Genomic DNA, 15,798 nt, shown 5'->3' on the forward strand with positions numbered 1-15,798 from the left:
ATCTGGTCTTTCAGGTGATAGAGTTAACTGAGAGGAAGACAGCTGAGTATGGGAAGTTTGCAGGGGACCGTCTAAGCAGGAGCAGCTATTGCTACCCCACTGAGGTCCTGCTAAGGTTTTGCCGGGCAGACACTTCACACTTCAAGCTGTTGTGATTCAGGGGACTGCACAATAAGAAGTCCCCTAAATCAGGTGCATCAATATTGCAAAGAGGGCATCAAGTCTGCTGTGGATTAAAAGAGGCAACCCATGGATCACATAAGCTACCAAGACATGAGTTAAATATTCATCACTCAGGCTGGGGCATCTATGGCTTTATTTCCCATCAAATTGCAGCCACATTGAAAAAATTCTCTAATCATGTGTGAAGATATTACTGGACCAGAAGATGTCACCATTACACAGTTTACTCAACTTTCAAACCACCAAGTTTCTAATATGAGGCACTGCATGATATCAGGAGCTAGCCCAGATTGTAGCATCAGCACTCTTGGTGGTCAGACGTCATGACCTGCTGTGGTTATTTGAAGGTGATGAGATGACCTGCCACATCTGTTTGAGGTGATGTCACAGCCTGTGGAGCAGAGGTATAATGCCCTGTTTAGTTTTATCTCCATTGTACGGCTAAAAAAGGCAGCAAGTTTAAGCAGGTAACACTTTTTTAAAAATGTATTTTATTTTTGTTTAATTTTCTTTGACTTATTAAAAAGTTTAATAGTATCTTATGTTAGATTTTTCTAATCTAGACATGTACAAAATCATCCATCAATATATTTATGATACCATATGGTCAGTTTTCAAATGTATTAAATTAAAAAAAGCTAATACACACAAAAAAAGTATAAAATAGAGAGGGTCTAACTTGCATCATAGAGCAGAAAACTTATTTATTCATAGATAAAATGGTCAAATCTGAGTAGACAATCACAAATGAATGGGAAAATTACTATACACAGCTGTAAGCACTGAAAGAATATCAATCAATATGTACCAGCGAGATTAAGTGACAGTCTTTTTAATAAAATGCATTAAAAAATTACACATGCAAAAGTTTCTGGTTTGCAGAAAACAAATAAAAATTACATTTTCAACCACTCTTTGATATGGTGTACTGATTAGCTATTAAATCATTACCTCTAGCATCACTTTTAAACTCTATTAGACAATTTAAAATAAAATCTTGAAATTGGAAATTTCTAAACATCTCCTTCCATAATACATTTGAATAATAAGTGTTCTTGTCATGTTTGTACAACACATGATGGCGCTGTTTACTCACAGAAGAAAGATTTCTGCATTGAAACGAACTGAGTTGTTATAGTGATGGAGACTGTGCCATAAATAAGCAGTAGTTTTGTGCAGTATTTGTCACTATTATTTATATACAACAGTTATCTTTTCTTTACAAGAGGTTAAGAAAATATTAAACAGTAACAAATCAACACACAGTGTAAAGATATCTGACTTTCAGTGTTTGAAACAGTCCAGTCTCAAACATCAATTTCAAAAGACCAAAAAGTGTAATGTTTCATTTTGTTAACAGTTACAAGGTCACTGTTCATTTATTCTTAAATGAAGCTTTCTGAGATTCATTCTCTGATATTTTATAATCACTTAGTGGGAAAATTTCCTGATTCATTTTTTTTGCTTCTGTTTGCTTCAAATTCCACGAGAATCAAACAAAAGCATAAATCAGAGGCCACAATATTCAGATTCTATAGAAAACATGGAAACTGTAGAGTATTTACACTAAACATGTTCATTGGTTCCCTTCAATAAAAATCAATCAGATCATCAAATAAAATCTGTTGATTTACTCGATTTGATTGACAGGACAGTTGATTAGAGGTGCTGAGTTTTCACCACCATCATTGAGACAGGGACTGAAGTATGGGTGGAGTTTCTGAATGAAGGAGCAGCTAGTAAAGGAGTAGATAAGAGCTGCAGTATCCACATCATAAAAAGAGACCAGACCCTCCTCATAATCCACAAACACCCCCACCTTCTCAGGACCAGACTGAAGACAGAGACGGACTGAAGGGCTAGCAAAAGCTCTGTACTCATTTCTATTCCTCAAGCCTAAACTCCAGAAACCATCCTGAGGAGTCAGCGTGATTTTTCCCTTCCTGTTGACCAACTCGCTGGCCACTCCTAAATCCCAGGCAGTCTTTCCTTTAACCTGAACCTCGAAATAAAATCTGCCTGATGATAAACTCTGCTTTCCTAAAACATTAGGACATGGAGAGAATCTCTGTGGGGTGTCTGGAAGATTCTTCCTCACATCACCACAATGCACCTGTTTTCCATCATCAGATAGGATGAGTCTCGAACTTGCTGTATCAGGATCAAGAGTCACATCCACTGCATACTGCTGGACCCTCTCCAGCTCAGCCTCAAGCAGCTTCTTCTTCATGCATTTCCTGAGTTTCTCCTCCAGCTGAGCCACAGCTCTAACCACAGTTCCCTCATATGAAGGTGGATGAACTCTGATCTCTGTCCAGTCCTTCGTGGGTAGAACAGTTTTCAGGGATGAGAAGCTTTGGAGGACGTGTAGGTGGTCTTCAGAGTGTGAGAGCTGCTCCATCTGAGAGCTTGTCTTCTTCAGCTCAGAGATTTCTTGTTCCAGATCCTTGATGAAACCTTCAGCCTGTTTCTCTGTTGTCTTCTGTTTGCCTTCGATCTCCTTCATGAGCTTCTTCATTCCTCTCTCAGCAGACTCCTGCAGAGCAGTGAACACCTGAAAACCTTCTGCTTTCTCTCTGTCTGCAGAATCTTTACTCATCTTTACTGACTTTTTGATCTCCTGAATCTTCAGTTGTCTCTTCTGGATCATCAGCTGAATTTCAGCCTCTGTCTTCCACAGCTCTGCCTTCTTTCCCTCATATTCTTCTCTCAGAGGAACAAACTCATGAGTCTTGTGTTTGAAAACAGAGCAGAGCGTGCAGACACATGTCTGGTCAGTCTTACAGAACAGCTCCAGAGGTTTATCGTGCTTCATACACATCCTGCCTTCCAGGTTCTCCAAGGGCTCTACCAGATGATGTCTTCTCAGACGTGAAGCTGTCAGATGAGGCTCCAGGTGCGCCTCACAATAGGAGGTCAGACACACCATGCAGGACTTCACGGCCTTCAGTTTGCTTCCAGTGCAGACGTCACAGGGAACCTCTCCTGGTATGGCAGCTTGTTGCTCTGAGCTGGCAGACAAACTCTGCAGCAGATCATTCCTGCAGATTCTTTCTAAAACCTTCCTGGTCACCTCCACAGCTCCAGGAAGAGTGTAGGTGTGCACCATCAGGTCCACGGTGTCCCGTCTTTTTGCCGTCTGCAGTCGGCTCTTTTTGATAGTTGGTCGACTGGCAAGGACTTCTCCCTGCTGCAGGCGCCACTTAAAGCCTTCAAACTCATCGTCTGTTAAATCTTCCAGGGTGTTTAGGAGCTCCTCTGGTCTCATCATGGCTTTCTGATGAAGTCAGAAGAATATTTTAGCAAATATACATTTGGGAATATCTCCCGTACACGTTAACAACAAGTATACTTTTTTCCTTTTTTCTGTGGGTCTTTTACATCGAATTAATTAAATTGTGTAATTTAAACTCTTTACTCAAAATGTGTTCGATGAAAAGCAAGGCAAGAAATGAAACCAGACTTCTTCCTGGTGAGTCACTTTTTCTGGCAGGGACACAAAGGTTGATGATTCAAATCCTGTGTTTTCATGACCTCACTGAGATCAACAAATGCAAATAGCTGCATATCCCCTGATGATGCTTGCAGATATACTTGAGTTTTGATTTGTTCTGTCTCTGTGTCACGGTCCCGGGTTTTGGATCCACAGTTTTCAATTACAAACTTTAAATTCTTGTCTTTATTTAACATTCTGGTTCTCAGTCTCATTGTTCATTAATCTTTGAGTATTTGTTTCAGTGTTTGGCTGCTTTCAGCAGGTTCAACTTTTATTTTGTAGTGTCTTGTTGTTTCCTTATTCTTCTGTGTGTCCGGTCTGTCAGTTTTGTATCTTTGAGTCTTTTGTCTCCAATAGTTACTTCCTGTTTTATTTTGATAGTCGTTTGTCACTGTGCTTTATTTTGTGTTCTACTTCTCTTGTCTCATCATCCCTGATTTGTTCCTGCTCCACCTGTTTCCTCTTACCTCTCTACCTTTTGTGTTTATTGTCTCAGTTTCCCATCATTCCTTGTTGGGCATGTGTTTCCTGGTGTTTTCTCTCCCTAAGTTCCAATAGTATTATTCCTTAAAGCTCCTGGTTTTGGGTTTTGTTTCTTGTGTTTTTTGGACTGTTTTTTTTTTTTTTGAACTAAACAGTAGTCAGCCCTGCGACAGACTGGCGACCTGTCCAGGGTAGCGCTGTACCTTGCACTATTTTATCAACTGATTCACACTATAACCAGGGTTTGCCTCTTATCTGTATTTTAATTTTATTACAGTACAGTACTTCAGTTCAGTTCAGTTCAGTTCATTTTTATTTCAAACATTTCAAACATGTGCCTTCACAATCATTACAAAATATCATTCCATTATTTGTTTGAAAAGGAGTAGGCTGAAGTATTTACTTATTTGTCCCTACCCCCTCAAGTTTTACCTCTCATTCATTTAATTTTTTTTTTGTCTTAAATTAAACAAACAACATATGAAACATATAAACATATGAAGTAAAACAAAACATAACATACATAAATCAAAAACAAGAAATTAGCAAGCCCCACCACAGTATAGTTTCTTTCATATGAAAAATACAGAATGTGTACTCAGTTTTTGGTAACCATTGTCCTTCATGTAAATATGTAAAAATTGTGTATGTTTCTGCTCTGTGTCTTGTGTACTGTTTGTTTGTATATGTGTCTTTCTCGCTGCTGTTACACCCAAATTTCCCCTTGTGGGACAATTAAAGGATTATTCTATTCAATTCTACCCTGCCTCCCGCCCTGAGACAGCTGGGATAGGCTCCAGCCCCCCCCCCCCCCCCCCCCCCCGAAAAGGATAAGCCTAAGCAAATAGATGGATGGACTAAACAGTATTAAAGACTCGCTTTATGTTCACCTCCATCTCTTGCATTCTGTATTTGCATCAGCAGACTACAAACTTCATTCAACAGACACCTGATCGTGACAACTTTATGTATTTATTGCCACATTTGGCAGATTTTACAGACTCAGCTAGCGAAAAGAAAACGACTTTAGGCTATAAAAACTGTAGTTTGTGACACTGACTTTCGCTACAAATAACAATAAAATGAATAAGCATAAATGAATGAAACTTCCTGTTTGATGAAAGCTGGAAGTTTTCTGTTAATTCTGGTTAAAACACAATAAATATCAGGTGTACTCACCAATAATCAGATTCAGGTCAGATGCTGGGAAATAAAATATGAACTCAGTTGGATTTTCTTCAGAGAGAAGCACAGAGATGTGTCTCGACTGCAGCTCTGTCATCCACAAACTTTAAGGTGAATCTCGTCTGTCTCGTCTCGCTCCGCCTCTTACTGCACCTCTGTTTTCAGGTTTGTTTCCTTCTGCAGGTTCAGACATGATCACAGATACATACATGTGAAACAAGCAGAGTTTAAAATGTTCTCATTTAATGGGATTTTTTTGCAGCATAAAAGAGCCAGTGTTGGTGAAAGCACTTTGGAAGCATGAACCTGTTAAACTGCAAAACTCCTCAAGTAAGAAAATGTAGCGAAAAAGAAACATTTGACATTTTTCTCCATGTACATTTTTATATTTGTGTTCTATATGATCACTTGGGGAGTAACTTTACAGCAACACTGCAGAAATGACTGACCAGAGAAAAAAAACCTGAACAGTCTAACTCTGCATTAGATTCCAGATGTTTTTTGATCTTCAGTTTTTCACTTTGAACACTTAGTGACTGTTAATAAAGTGACTGCTCATTATTGCTAGATTTATTTTTTTCCTTTCTTTTTGCCTGTCCCGTTTGGCTCTTTTGCCATCAGAATTATTGTCTAGAGGCAAAGAAAGATGCCCAACGGATTTACTTTACCAAATTGACCATCCCAGCCTTGCCATAATGGTCCAATTGATTCACCTTTTATTGTTTATTTTATTTTCACTTGCTGAATACGGGACAGACTTGACTGGAGGAAAGAAGGGGAGAAAGAAAGAGGGAAAGAGAAACAGCTGAGAAGAGGGACGGGGGAGAAGGGCAAAAGACAAAAACCAACAGAACGGGCAGAAAAAAAAAAGAAAAGAAAAAGAAAATGCATATATCGATCACCTGGATCACCTGTTGAGAAAGAAAAAAAGAAAACAAGCAGAAGAGAACAAGAGTAATAGAATAAACAACATCACAATGATATATGGGAATATGACAGTAAATACTAAATATTAAACATTATTGTGCAGCACATAAGATCAACAGAACACAGTGTGCTTTGAGGTAGGAGCCAAAAAGGGTGTAGTTTGTGGGTGTGATCACCCGTGTGTACACCTGTGAGCATGGACGCGCTTGTTTTTTGTTTTTTAAAAGGTTCCTTCATGTAATAATCTGCTAGAGGGTGTGGGGGGGCCACAGCCCCGTCCTCCAGGGCATGAAGCAGGTATGGAGGAGATCAAAACTCCAGACATCCAGAGGCCCCCAGAACACAAGAGACCAAGGAAGACCAACAGAGGGGCAGCCGCGCCACTGTCCCAGAAAGAGCTGAGGAGAGTCCCAGATGAGGGCTCACTCAGCAGCCGCGGAGCAGAAGCCAGGGGGGGTTGCAGTGACGCGCCCGTGAGCTCCGCCGGCAGCCAGCTGTGCCTGAGTGACCGAGCCCCAGGCCGAGAGGCCGAGGGCACCCCACCTCCGAAGTGGTCCGAGCGAGCCCCAGGCTCCAGGCTCCGACAAGCGGCCGCCAAGGAGTGAGCCGGCGTGTACCTGGACGCCCAACCCCAGACACAAAGAACCACCAATGCACCGAAGTCTGAGGGAGTCCGCCACTGGCAGGGGAAGTGGTGGTGGGTGGAGATAGGCCTCCAAACCTTGGAGGGCCTGAGGTGTCCCCAGAGAGGTGGTGTCTGATACCCAACCTGACATATAGACACAGACATACAGGCACACACAGACACAAACATCCATTCCCACCCTCATGCTCTCATATGCACTCACTCCACACTCAACCAACGTGGAGACAGACATAAAGAGACGCTGTACACACAATCACACTCCCCAAGCGTACTCTACGAACCGGGTCTAGGTACCCTTGCCCCTGGAGGGGGGAACTGCACCCAGACCCAGGTGGTGTTACCCTTTTCCCTGCGGTGGGGAGAGGCAGACCGCCCCGACTCCGCAGCAGCAGGGAGGCCCCACACTCCAGACCGCAGTCGGACGGCCAACTCCTCCTCCTAGCCCCCCTGCTCCAGCAGGTCGCAGAGAGTGGGGGTGAGAGAAGACTCCAAACCTCCCTCCACCCGCTCATTGTAGTGTTGATGCATGTGTGTTCTAAGGTGCATTTAAAACCCAGGAGGGCATGGAGCTACCTGCCAGAGAGCAGCAGGTAAGCGCATGGTCCCTCCTGCTAGCCCTCAATGTCTACGTGTATTTAAAATTGAGAGGTGGGCAACGACGCCAGGGGTGGGGTGTACACCCTGATGGTCTTTTGGAGTCCGTGTATCGTGCCCACCCCCAAGATCCTATATGTATGTGTAATGAGAGTGTGAGTAATGTGAATGTCTAAGTTGTGGGATAAAATTGAGGCAGAGGCAGCCAGAAGGGGACAGAGGGGGGGTTAGCCTCCTCTGCATCCTGGTGACATACCCCTACTCCAAGGCCCTGCATGTGTGGGTGGTTGTGGTGGAGCGGGAAGAGGGAGGCAGCTGGAGATGGGGAGGGAAGGAAGGGAGGGGCAAGTGACCCCTCCCTGGGGCCAGCTCCCCCGCTGACCCCAGTAGGCACCCCCACACTCCGCGACCCGCCAGGGAAAGGGGGCCCAGTCCCATCCAGACCGGATTTTGCCAGATTTTCTATCATTAAAATGAACTGAAATCCCAGACTTGAGGGTTGAAATAAAAGGAAATAAGTCACAATGAAACACTGGAAGTGAGGTGACTGATTAAAATCTTTAGCGCTGATTCATTTATTGTAAAGAGATGTGAAATTCTCAGTTTTCCTTCCCTGCTCTGTAACATTGTGAGACCTACACTGATGTTGAAATAGCTGTCGCCTCAGTGTTCAGCACTAACCTGTCATAATCTAAATTGCATTTACGTAGCAGAAGTAGTAACAGTACAACACATTTAACAACAGGAGGCGTCATCGTGACACCAACCTGAGACAACAGCAATAATGGAAAAGACATAATTTTTTGGAGAAGTCAGAGAGTTAATTTTCTGCTAATTTCTTGTGTAATTGTAAGTAAGATTTGACAAAACAAGTGTTTAAGATTACTAAAATTAAAATGCATTGTGGTAATATAAAGAACCAAAATTAGACCAAGGTTGTCCAAATATTTATGGAAGTAACTGTAGTTCCAGCTTTATGTAAATATTTCCACCTGCAAATAACTCCACTCGCAAAGCTTCAATGATTATGTGTTTTTAAAATTGTGTTCTTTAAATTAGTCTTAATGTTGGCCAACAAAATGGACAAACAGTGAATTTGTTTTTAAATTGAGACTGTGTGTTTATTGATTCTGTCTTCAGAGTAAAATCTTTGTCTCACTGGAAATAGAAAATGTAGAACTTAAAAAAAGGTTTATATTTGTTACATTTTCATAAAGGTTTTTTTTCTCCAAAGTTTTCAGCCCCCCTCTGTCCCAATGATTCACCTCTGACTCTTAGTCTTGCCCCACGGCCTGGCCTGCCTCCAGATAAACCAGTAGAGTTAACTTTATGGTAATGTTACCCAATTTTTCTGAAAGTTTGTTCGCTTATGGAAGCTAATTAGGCATTATTATCTTACTAATAAGGAGTAATGTAGTTGTTAAAACTATTCCAATATACACGTGACAATGATATTTTCTCAGCAGCATTTAGAAGAAATAAATAGTTAGCATGTTTTAGGTTAATCTTAACTCAGTGAGAGGATAATGAACATCTGAACTGTTAGCAACTGTTAGCACGTAACTAACTCTTTTTGTTGCTGTTGATGGGTTCAATGAACCCCCACCCCGACTTTGCTTTCCTAAAAAAAATGTTTTTGTTAATAGTTTCTTTTTTTAGATAGATCAGCTTAGAAGACCTTTTTAAAAGTTTGTTCTAGTTATATAAGTGTATTTCACAGTTAATCTGGCAATAATATAAGAACAGTAGGTCATTTTGGTGAGCTTGTTTGCTTCAGAGTCAGAGAACCGTGTCTGTGAAGGGAGGTTTCTGTATGACTGTTTTTCACTGTGTGAATGAATACTGACTGTTAATGTTGTGTCTGCCCTTACAGTAATAAACTGCTGCATCTTCAGCCTGGACTCCACTGATGGTCAGAGTGAAGTCTTTGTCTGATCCACTGCCTGTAAAACGACTTGAAATATTTGATGCTCGCCGGTTTGACCAGTAAATGAGTAGTTTAGGAGGTTCCCCTTGTTTATGTTGGTACCATTCAACAGAGTCAGAATTAATGACAGTATGACTGATTTTACAATCCATGTTCACAGTTGCTCCCACAGCAGAGCTCACTGCTCCAGGCTGAGTCACTGTGATCTGTCCTCTGGACTCTGAGGACACAGAGACAAAAACATAAAGCAGCTTCATGGTTTTGTGGGCTTCATTTCAGAGGGACAGATGTTGATAGAGGAGAGGAGTTTGATTCTCTGGACTTTACCTGTGAAGCAGCAGCAGAGGAGAGTCCAGATGAGGACGCAGATCAAAGTCATGTTTTTGATGAGGAGGATTTCTGTGGCTTCTGTTGTGATGAAGGACAGCTGTCAGTCATCCAGTGTTCAACTCTCAGGACTATAAACTCTCCCAGAGCACTGGAGCATGGTGCTGCTGATGCAAAGTGCCTCTCTATGGAAATCATCTGACTGACTCCAGCATGACTTGTTTAAAAAATGTTTTTCACAGCATATTTAGCATGTGACACACATGAACCCTGTAGAATTTATAGACAGTTAACAAATGGTCTTTGAGTGCAAAATCTCCAATGGGAGATTGAGACACCCGTGATGGACATTTAGATCGACTGTAAAATTGACATGCAGTTGTTAGAACTAAAGGAAACTGTTGGGTCTAAACTCAGACCCCGCTGTATCCAGGACTTATTCCCATGAAAGAAAAACAAAGCAACAGTGTTCGATCGATTTCTTGCGCAAGGGAGGCCTTCATCCGTGTCCAGCACGTCGAAATGACCACACTGGTGGCCTCCTCTCGCTGCCTTTTATTGACAAACTTCAAACAATAGTTTACAAAACACCTCCCCTTGCAACCCCCCTTTGGTTACAAAGACAAGGCACTGTATGTAAATGTATACACTGAGTGTGTATGTGTGTGTGTATGTTATGTGAGAATGTGTGTGTGTGTGTGTGTTATGTGAGAATGTGAGAATGTGTGTGTGAGACCTCCTGCTGACCAAAGGGTCATAAACCCAGGAAGCTTACATCAGAAGAAACAGATCTTTCAGATAGGATGTATCTACAATAAAACCTCCCCCAGCACAGAGTGGCTGGAGAGGTGGTCAGGATCAAAGGAATGGCTTTGATCCTACTGCTTAAACTAAGACTGTACAAATTTAAGAAACACAATGGCAACATTCAACAATTAGACTTAACAGAAACCACCATCATTTCATGTGGCTACCATATCGGCGCCAGCTGTGGTCTCAAGGCTGGAGCTGACCAACAAAAAACTCTGTACCTGATTACAGACTGTGTGAATCATTGTACTGCTGTAAGCCACACCATACTCCTTATTATAGAGAGTATAATTAGTATGTAGTTGTAGTTCTAGTTTGCACTATGCTTCTGAATTACAAAAGAATCATTAGAAAATCATTAGATTCATTAGATAGGTTTGTACTATCCTATACTGTTGATTTACTGTGAGTGAGTTACACTGTTTCATGGCATTTCATACTGCTGAGTTAAGAAGAGAATACTGTGTGCAGAGAGCACAGAGCACATTCCACAGGAGCTCACCCCCTTGTTGGAAGCAGATAGGCAGGGAGCCAAGGTCATAACACAGGCTCACTGAGAGTTAGAGGGTAAGTTTGAGCTTTTTACGACTAGGTGGGGTCAACAGAGGCTATAAAAGCTTTGGGTAACGCTCCACCATTTTGAGACTTGCTGTGACCCTCTTCTTGCATGTCTCCCCATCCGGATGGTTTGTGCTCTTAAAGTGTTGAATTGTATGGAATACAGGATTGTTGATTGAGCATTTATACACCGAGTATTGTCCTTCCTTCAGCCCATGCACAGTACTGGAATGTAAGCGTTTCAATGTGGATGCACAACTCTGTGAAAACGACTGAAAACCCTAGTGTGGACGCAGAGCGTTTTCAAATCTATCCGGGCTAGTGTGGACGTAGCCTAAAGATGAATAGCAGCCCTCTTTAAATACAGTCAAGAAGAAGGCATTTCCACAGTTGTTGTTCACACCCTTGAACCCTCAGAGAGAGAGTTTACAACCTTGTCTCCTCTTCCAGTGTCACATAGAGACTGCTCCTTGCCTCTTCTCCCCATCCTCAAAGAATTGATTAACAAAAGACTTCACCACCTGTTGGATCCTCCCCCTCTGGGTGTCACCAACTTTCTCACGAAAGTTAACTCGCCTGACTTTGTGCAATAGAGTTAAAGCTGAACGCTTCTTCACATGTGAACCTTGAAGTGACCCAAAAGTGATATTACTAAAACATGTGACAAATTCATAAAATAAAAGAAATTTCCAGCACATTCCCACTCTTTGGATTACTCTGCTAATCACATCAATAACAGACTTTTCTTTTCTGACATTCTGTATATCACATCAACACCGTTGTACACTCAAAGAGGTTTCACTATGTGCATCCTCACTTCACTATTCTCCTCTCCAACCTTTTGTTCATCTCCAATCGTCATCATAGCCTAAACTTCCATATGCAAAAGATAACAATAATGATAAAAAGAAAAAACTTCCAAAAATATCAAATTACACATGGAAACATGATGTCCATTCATGAGAAACTGTGGCTAAGATAACTGGTGTACTAGAGAAACGGTCTAGCTGTCATACAAAATGTGCACAAGTAATTTGTCAGTCATTTTTAATCAGGATCACGACTCCCTGTATTTGTGATGTGTGGAGAATCATGTAAATGCATATCATTTGTAAAATGACTAGAAAAGTCACACCAGTGACCACCAGAACTTAAAAACACACTGAACCTTTCAGGCAAGACCAGCCTGACTGTTTAATCAGGTGTTATCCACATTCCATCGCTGATCCCTCTCTGCACGTTACTCAGTTGGAGCTTGGCACTCTCTCGTTGGAGGAGGGCGCTCTTTCACCCCTCACTCTCTGTTCCAACGCAGCTTTAGGTTGAAAGGGCAAAGTACATAGACCCTTGTTGTCTTCCTCAACATCAACACAGAAATCCTTTCCACCTTTGGATTATTATTGTGGTTCTGAAAACTTCTTGTGACAACTGCTAGGAACTCAAGTGGCACAACCTTCTACCTTAACCTCTGTCTGGGCTCTCAGCTGTGACTGGAATGGTCCCTGCTTCTCACTGGTTTTTTGAAGACTTCTCATCCAGTCTCAGTCTGGAGTTTCCACCTTGGGATGAGTTTCTGCTGTAACACTATCTGGTGTTAAAGGTCCTTGCCATGCATCAATTTAACTTAATTAGCAGAACAAGAAAAGGGACAAAGCTAAGTCTCTTAAATAATTTCAGGATTTCTCCTCTGGAGCAGCCTCGCTCCGGGCCTGTAAACCTGTGTTAGAAAAGTGAAAAGAAAGAAAATATGTCTGTGAAGGTCATCGTGGTCTAAGGAGCTTGGAAAGAAAAGCGTCTGGACTTCTTTGAGTTGCTTGAAGACGTTTCACCTCAAGAAAGAAAGAAAAGAAAATGAAGTTAGTGTGTTTTTCATGTTGACTCTGTGTAACTCCTGGTTCCTCCATCCACACTATAGTATAATCAAAGACCACTGATCAATGGCCATGAAAATTTGCATATTAATGATCAAGGAACTGACCTCACAGCCCATTTTTCATTCAGTGGTGCTAGTTTCAGTCATTGTGCAAATGTCCTGTTTATAAGGTTGGGGAAACCTGCAGTCAGCTGAGACTTAAGAAGTCACTTGGATGAGTGACGCTATGACCAGATGAACAGATTCAAATTTTGGGGATAAAGTCAACACAGCTTGATACCTTTTGTTTGTGTATTCAATTGTGTCTGTATTTCAATTATTTCAAGTTATATTATCTCTCATTACAGTGTGTGTGTGTGTGTGTGTGTGTGTGTGTGTGTGTGTGTCCTCAGTGAACTGTATCAGTCTCTGCAGTATCTTCCAGCTGCAGCAGTCACTTCAGTTTCTGTTCAGTCTGACTGAGGGAGGTTTTTGTACGACTGTTTTTCACTGTGTGAACACATACTGATCGTTCAACCAGTGTTCACTCTGACAGTAATAAACTGCTGCATCTTCAGCCTGGACTCCACTGATGGTCAGAGTGAAATCAGAGTTTGATCCACTGCCTGTAAAACGATCTGGAATCCCTGATTGTCGAGTGCTAGCGTAGTAAATGAGCAATTTAGGAACTCCTCCATCTTTCTGTTGGTACCAGGCTAAAAGATGGTTGTTCTTCCAAAAATTAACATTCTCACTGGTCCTACACTTGATGCTCACAGATCCTCCCACAGCAGAGCTCACTGCTCCAGGCTGAGTCACTGTGATCTGTCCTCTGGACTCTGAGGACACAGAGACAAAAACATAAAGCAGCTTCATGGTTTTGTGGGCTTCATTTCAGAGGGACAGATGTTGATAGAGGAGAGGAGTTTGATTCTCTGGACTTTACCTGTGAAGCAGCAGCAGAGGAGAGTCCAGATGAGGACGCAGATCAAAGTCATGTTTTTGATGAGGAGGATTTCTGTGGCTTCTGTTGTGATGAAGGACAGCTGTCAGTCATCCAGTGTTCAACTCTCAGGACTATAAACTCTCCCAGAGCACTGGAGCATGGTGCTGCTGATGCAAAGTGCCTCTCTATGGAAATCATCTGACTGACTCACACAGGGAGTTGGGTGGATCTGATGATGTTGTTTTCCAACATATTTGGAGTTTTAGTGGATCAAAATCTTGTCTCTGGCATTGATACACAGATAACAGATTAAAAAACCTAACCCTAAGATGCAGTATAAGGATCTATTTTTTAGCTGCGGGGAGCTTTATTTCTTCACAGGTTTAGGAGCTGTGGAAATAATAGATTGTTTATTAGGTATTGAGGTTATAGGGAATGCAGTTTATTAGTGGGTGTCGTAGTAGGATTTTGTTGTAGGATGTAGGAATACAAAATAGAAAATAGTCCTGGAAGGGAAACAAAGAACTGGGGTGCAGGGCAGTGGGGCATTTAACCCCCACCCCCAGGACAGTAGCAAGAGTTACTGAGGGTGAGGGGTAATGGTCAATGGACATTACCTTAAAAGGAGATGGGGGTCAGGGTGTCAGCACACCTGGCCACTGTACCAGTGTTTTACAATGCAATACAATACAACTTTATTTGTATAGTACGTTTAAAAGACCAGCGGTACACCAAAGTGCTTTACAATAAAAACAGGAAAATTGAGACAATAAAAAAAGACTATTAACAAAGTACCACATATGTCATCAGGTTAAGGGCACTAATTATACAGCAATAAAAGGGGATATAAGAACAAAGTTACTAAGAACAGATATAGCTAAAAGATAAAGTACATAAATAAGAAATTGAACCAAATATAAAACAGGGATGCTAACGAGATGGAAAAGCTTTGTTGAATAAATGAGTTTTTAAACGGGATTTAAAAGATAAAACGGAGTCTGACGCACGGATAGCGATAGGAAGGTTGTTCCACAGATTCGGTGCAACCAGGGCAAAAGCACGGTCACCCCTAGATTTAAGTCTAGATCTAGGCTGGAGGAGTAATTGGGCTGAAAACCCGAGGGCTCGTCCAGGGACATATAGACTAAGAAGATCGACAAGATAACGAGGGGCTAAATTATTTATAATTTTAAAGGTGAGCAACAATATTTTAAATTCAATGCGATATTTTATGGGTAACCATTGCAACTCAATAAGAACTGGGGTGATAGAGGCATGCTTTCTACTGCCAGTCAGGAGGCGAGCCAGAGCATTCTGGACAAGCTGAAGTCTGTGAAGGAGAGCGGAGTGAAGACCAAAGTAGAGGGAATTACAGTAATCCAATCTAGAAGTCACAAAAGCATGAATGAGCTTTACAAGATCTTTATGAGGGACATAGTGCTTAGCCTTAGCAATAAGGTGCAGTTGGTAAAAGCTAGATTTGATTACTGAAGACACTTGTTTGTTAAATTTGAAAGAGCTATCCAGCAGGAAACCTAGGTCACTAACTGAGTTAGAGAAAGAAGTGGCAAATAGGGCTGGGTATCGTCACTGATTTCTAGAATCGATTCAATTCCGATTCACAAGGCCCCGAATCGATTCGATCCACGATTCGATTTAATTCGATTCGATTTAAATCTGGGAAATTTTGACAGTCAGAAATATTATAATTCAGATCAGTACATTTACATATTTTTGTATCAATAAAAAGGAAGCCGACACACGCAAGACTTTATCACAGGTGTGAGCATCACAGCAGAGGCCTTTGTGTCAAAGTAGCTGAGGATAAAACACAGAAAAACATGAAGGTGATTTTCCTGGCCTG

The 15,798-nt window shown here is 41.6% G+C and overlaps 1 protein-coding gene across 1 annotated transcript; it reads right to left on the bottom strand.

The window, feature by feature from the left end:
* Positions 1–1,067: 1,067 nt before the first annotated feature.
* LOC309699513 (E3 ubiquitin-protein ligase TRIM21-like) lies at positions 1,068–5,443 on the bottom strand. The gene is made up of 2 exons (XM_082522568.1): positions 5,342–5,443; positions 1,068–3,460 (listed from the first exon to the last, which is right to left on the bottom strand). The coding sequence occupies exon 2, from the start codon at positions 3,452–3,454 to the stop codon at positions 1,814–1,816; it is 1,641 nt and encodes a 546-aa protein (XP_082378694.1). The 5' UTR covers positions 3,455–3,460; positions 5,342–5,443; the 3' UTR covers positions 1,068–1,813.
* Positions 5,444–15,798: the final 10,355 nt, after the last annotated feature.

This window comes from Aulonocara stuartgranti (assembly GCF_965226115.1).
Source record: "Aulonocara stuartgranti genome assembly, chromosome: 22".
NCBI lineage: Eukaryota > Metazoa > Chordata > Actinopteri > Cichliformes > Cichlidae > Aulonocara > Aulonocara stuartgranti.

Excerpts from the sequence above, each read along its gene's own strand:
- LOC309699513 (XM_082522568.1), bottom strand. The coding sequence starts at position 3,454 with ATGATGAGACCAGAGGAGCTCCTAAACACCCTGGAAGATTTAACAGAC.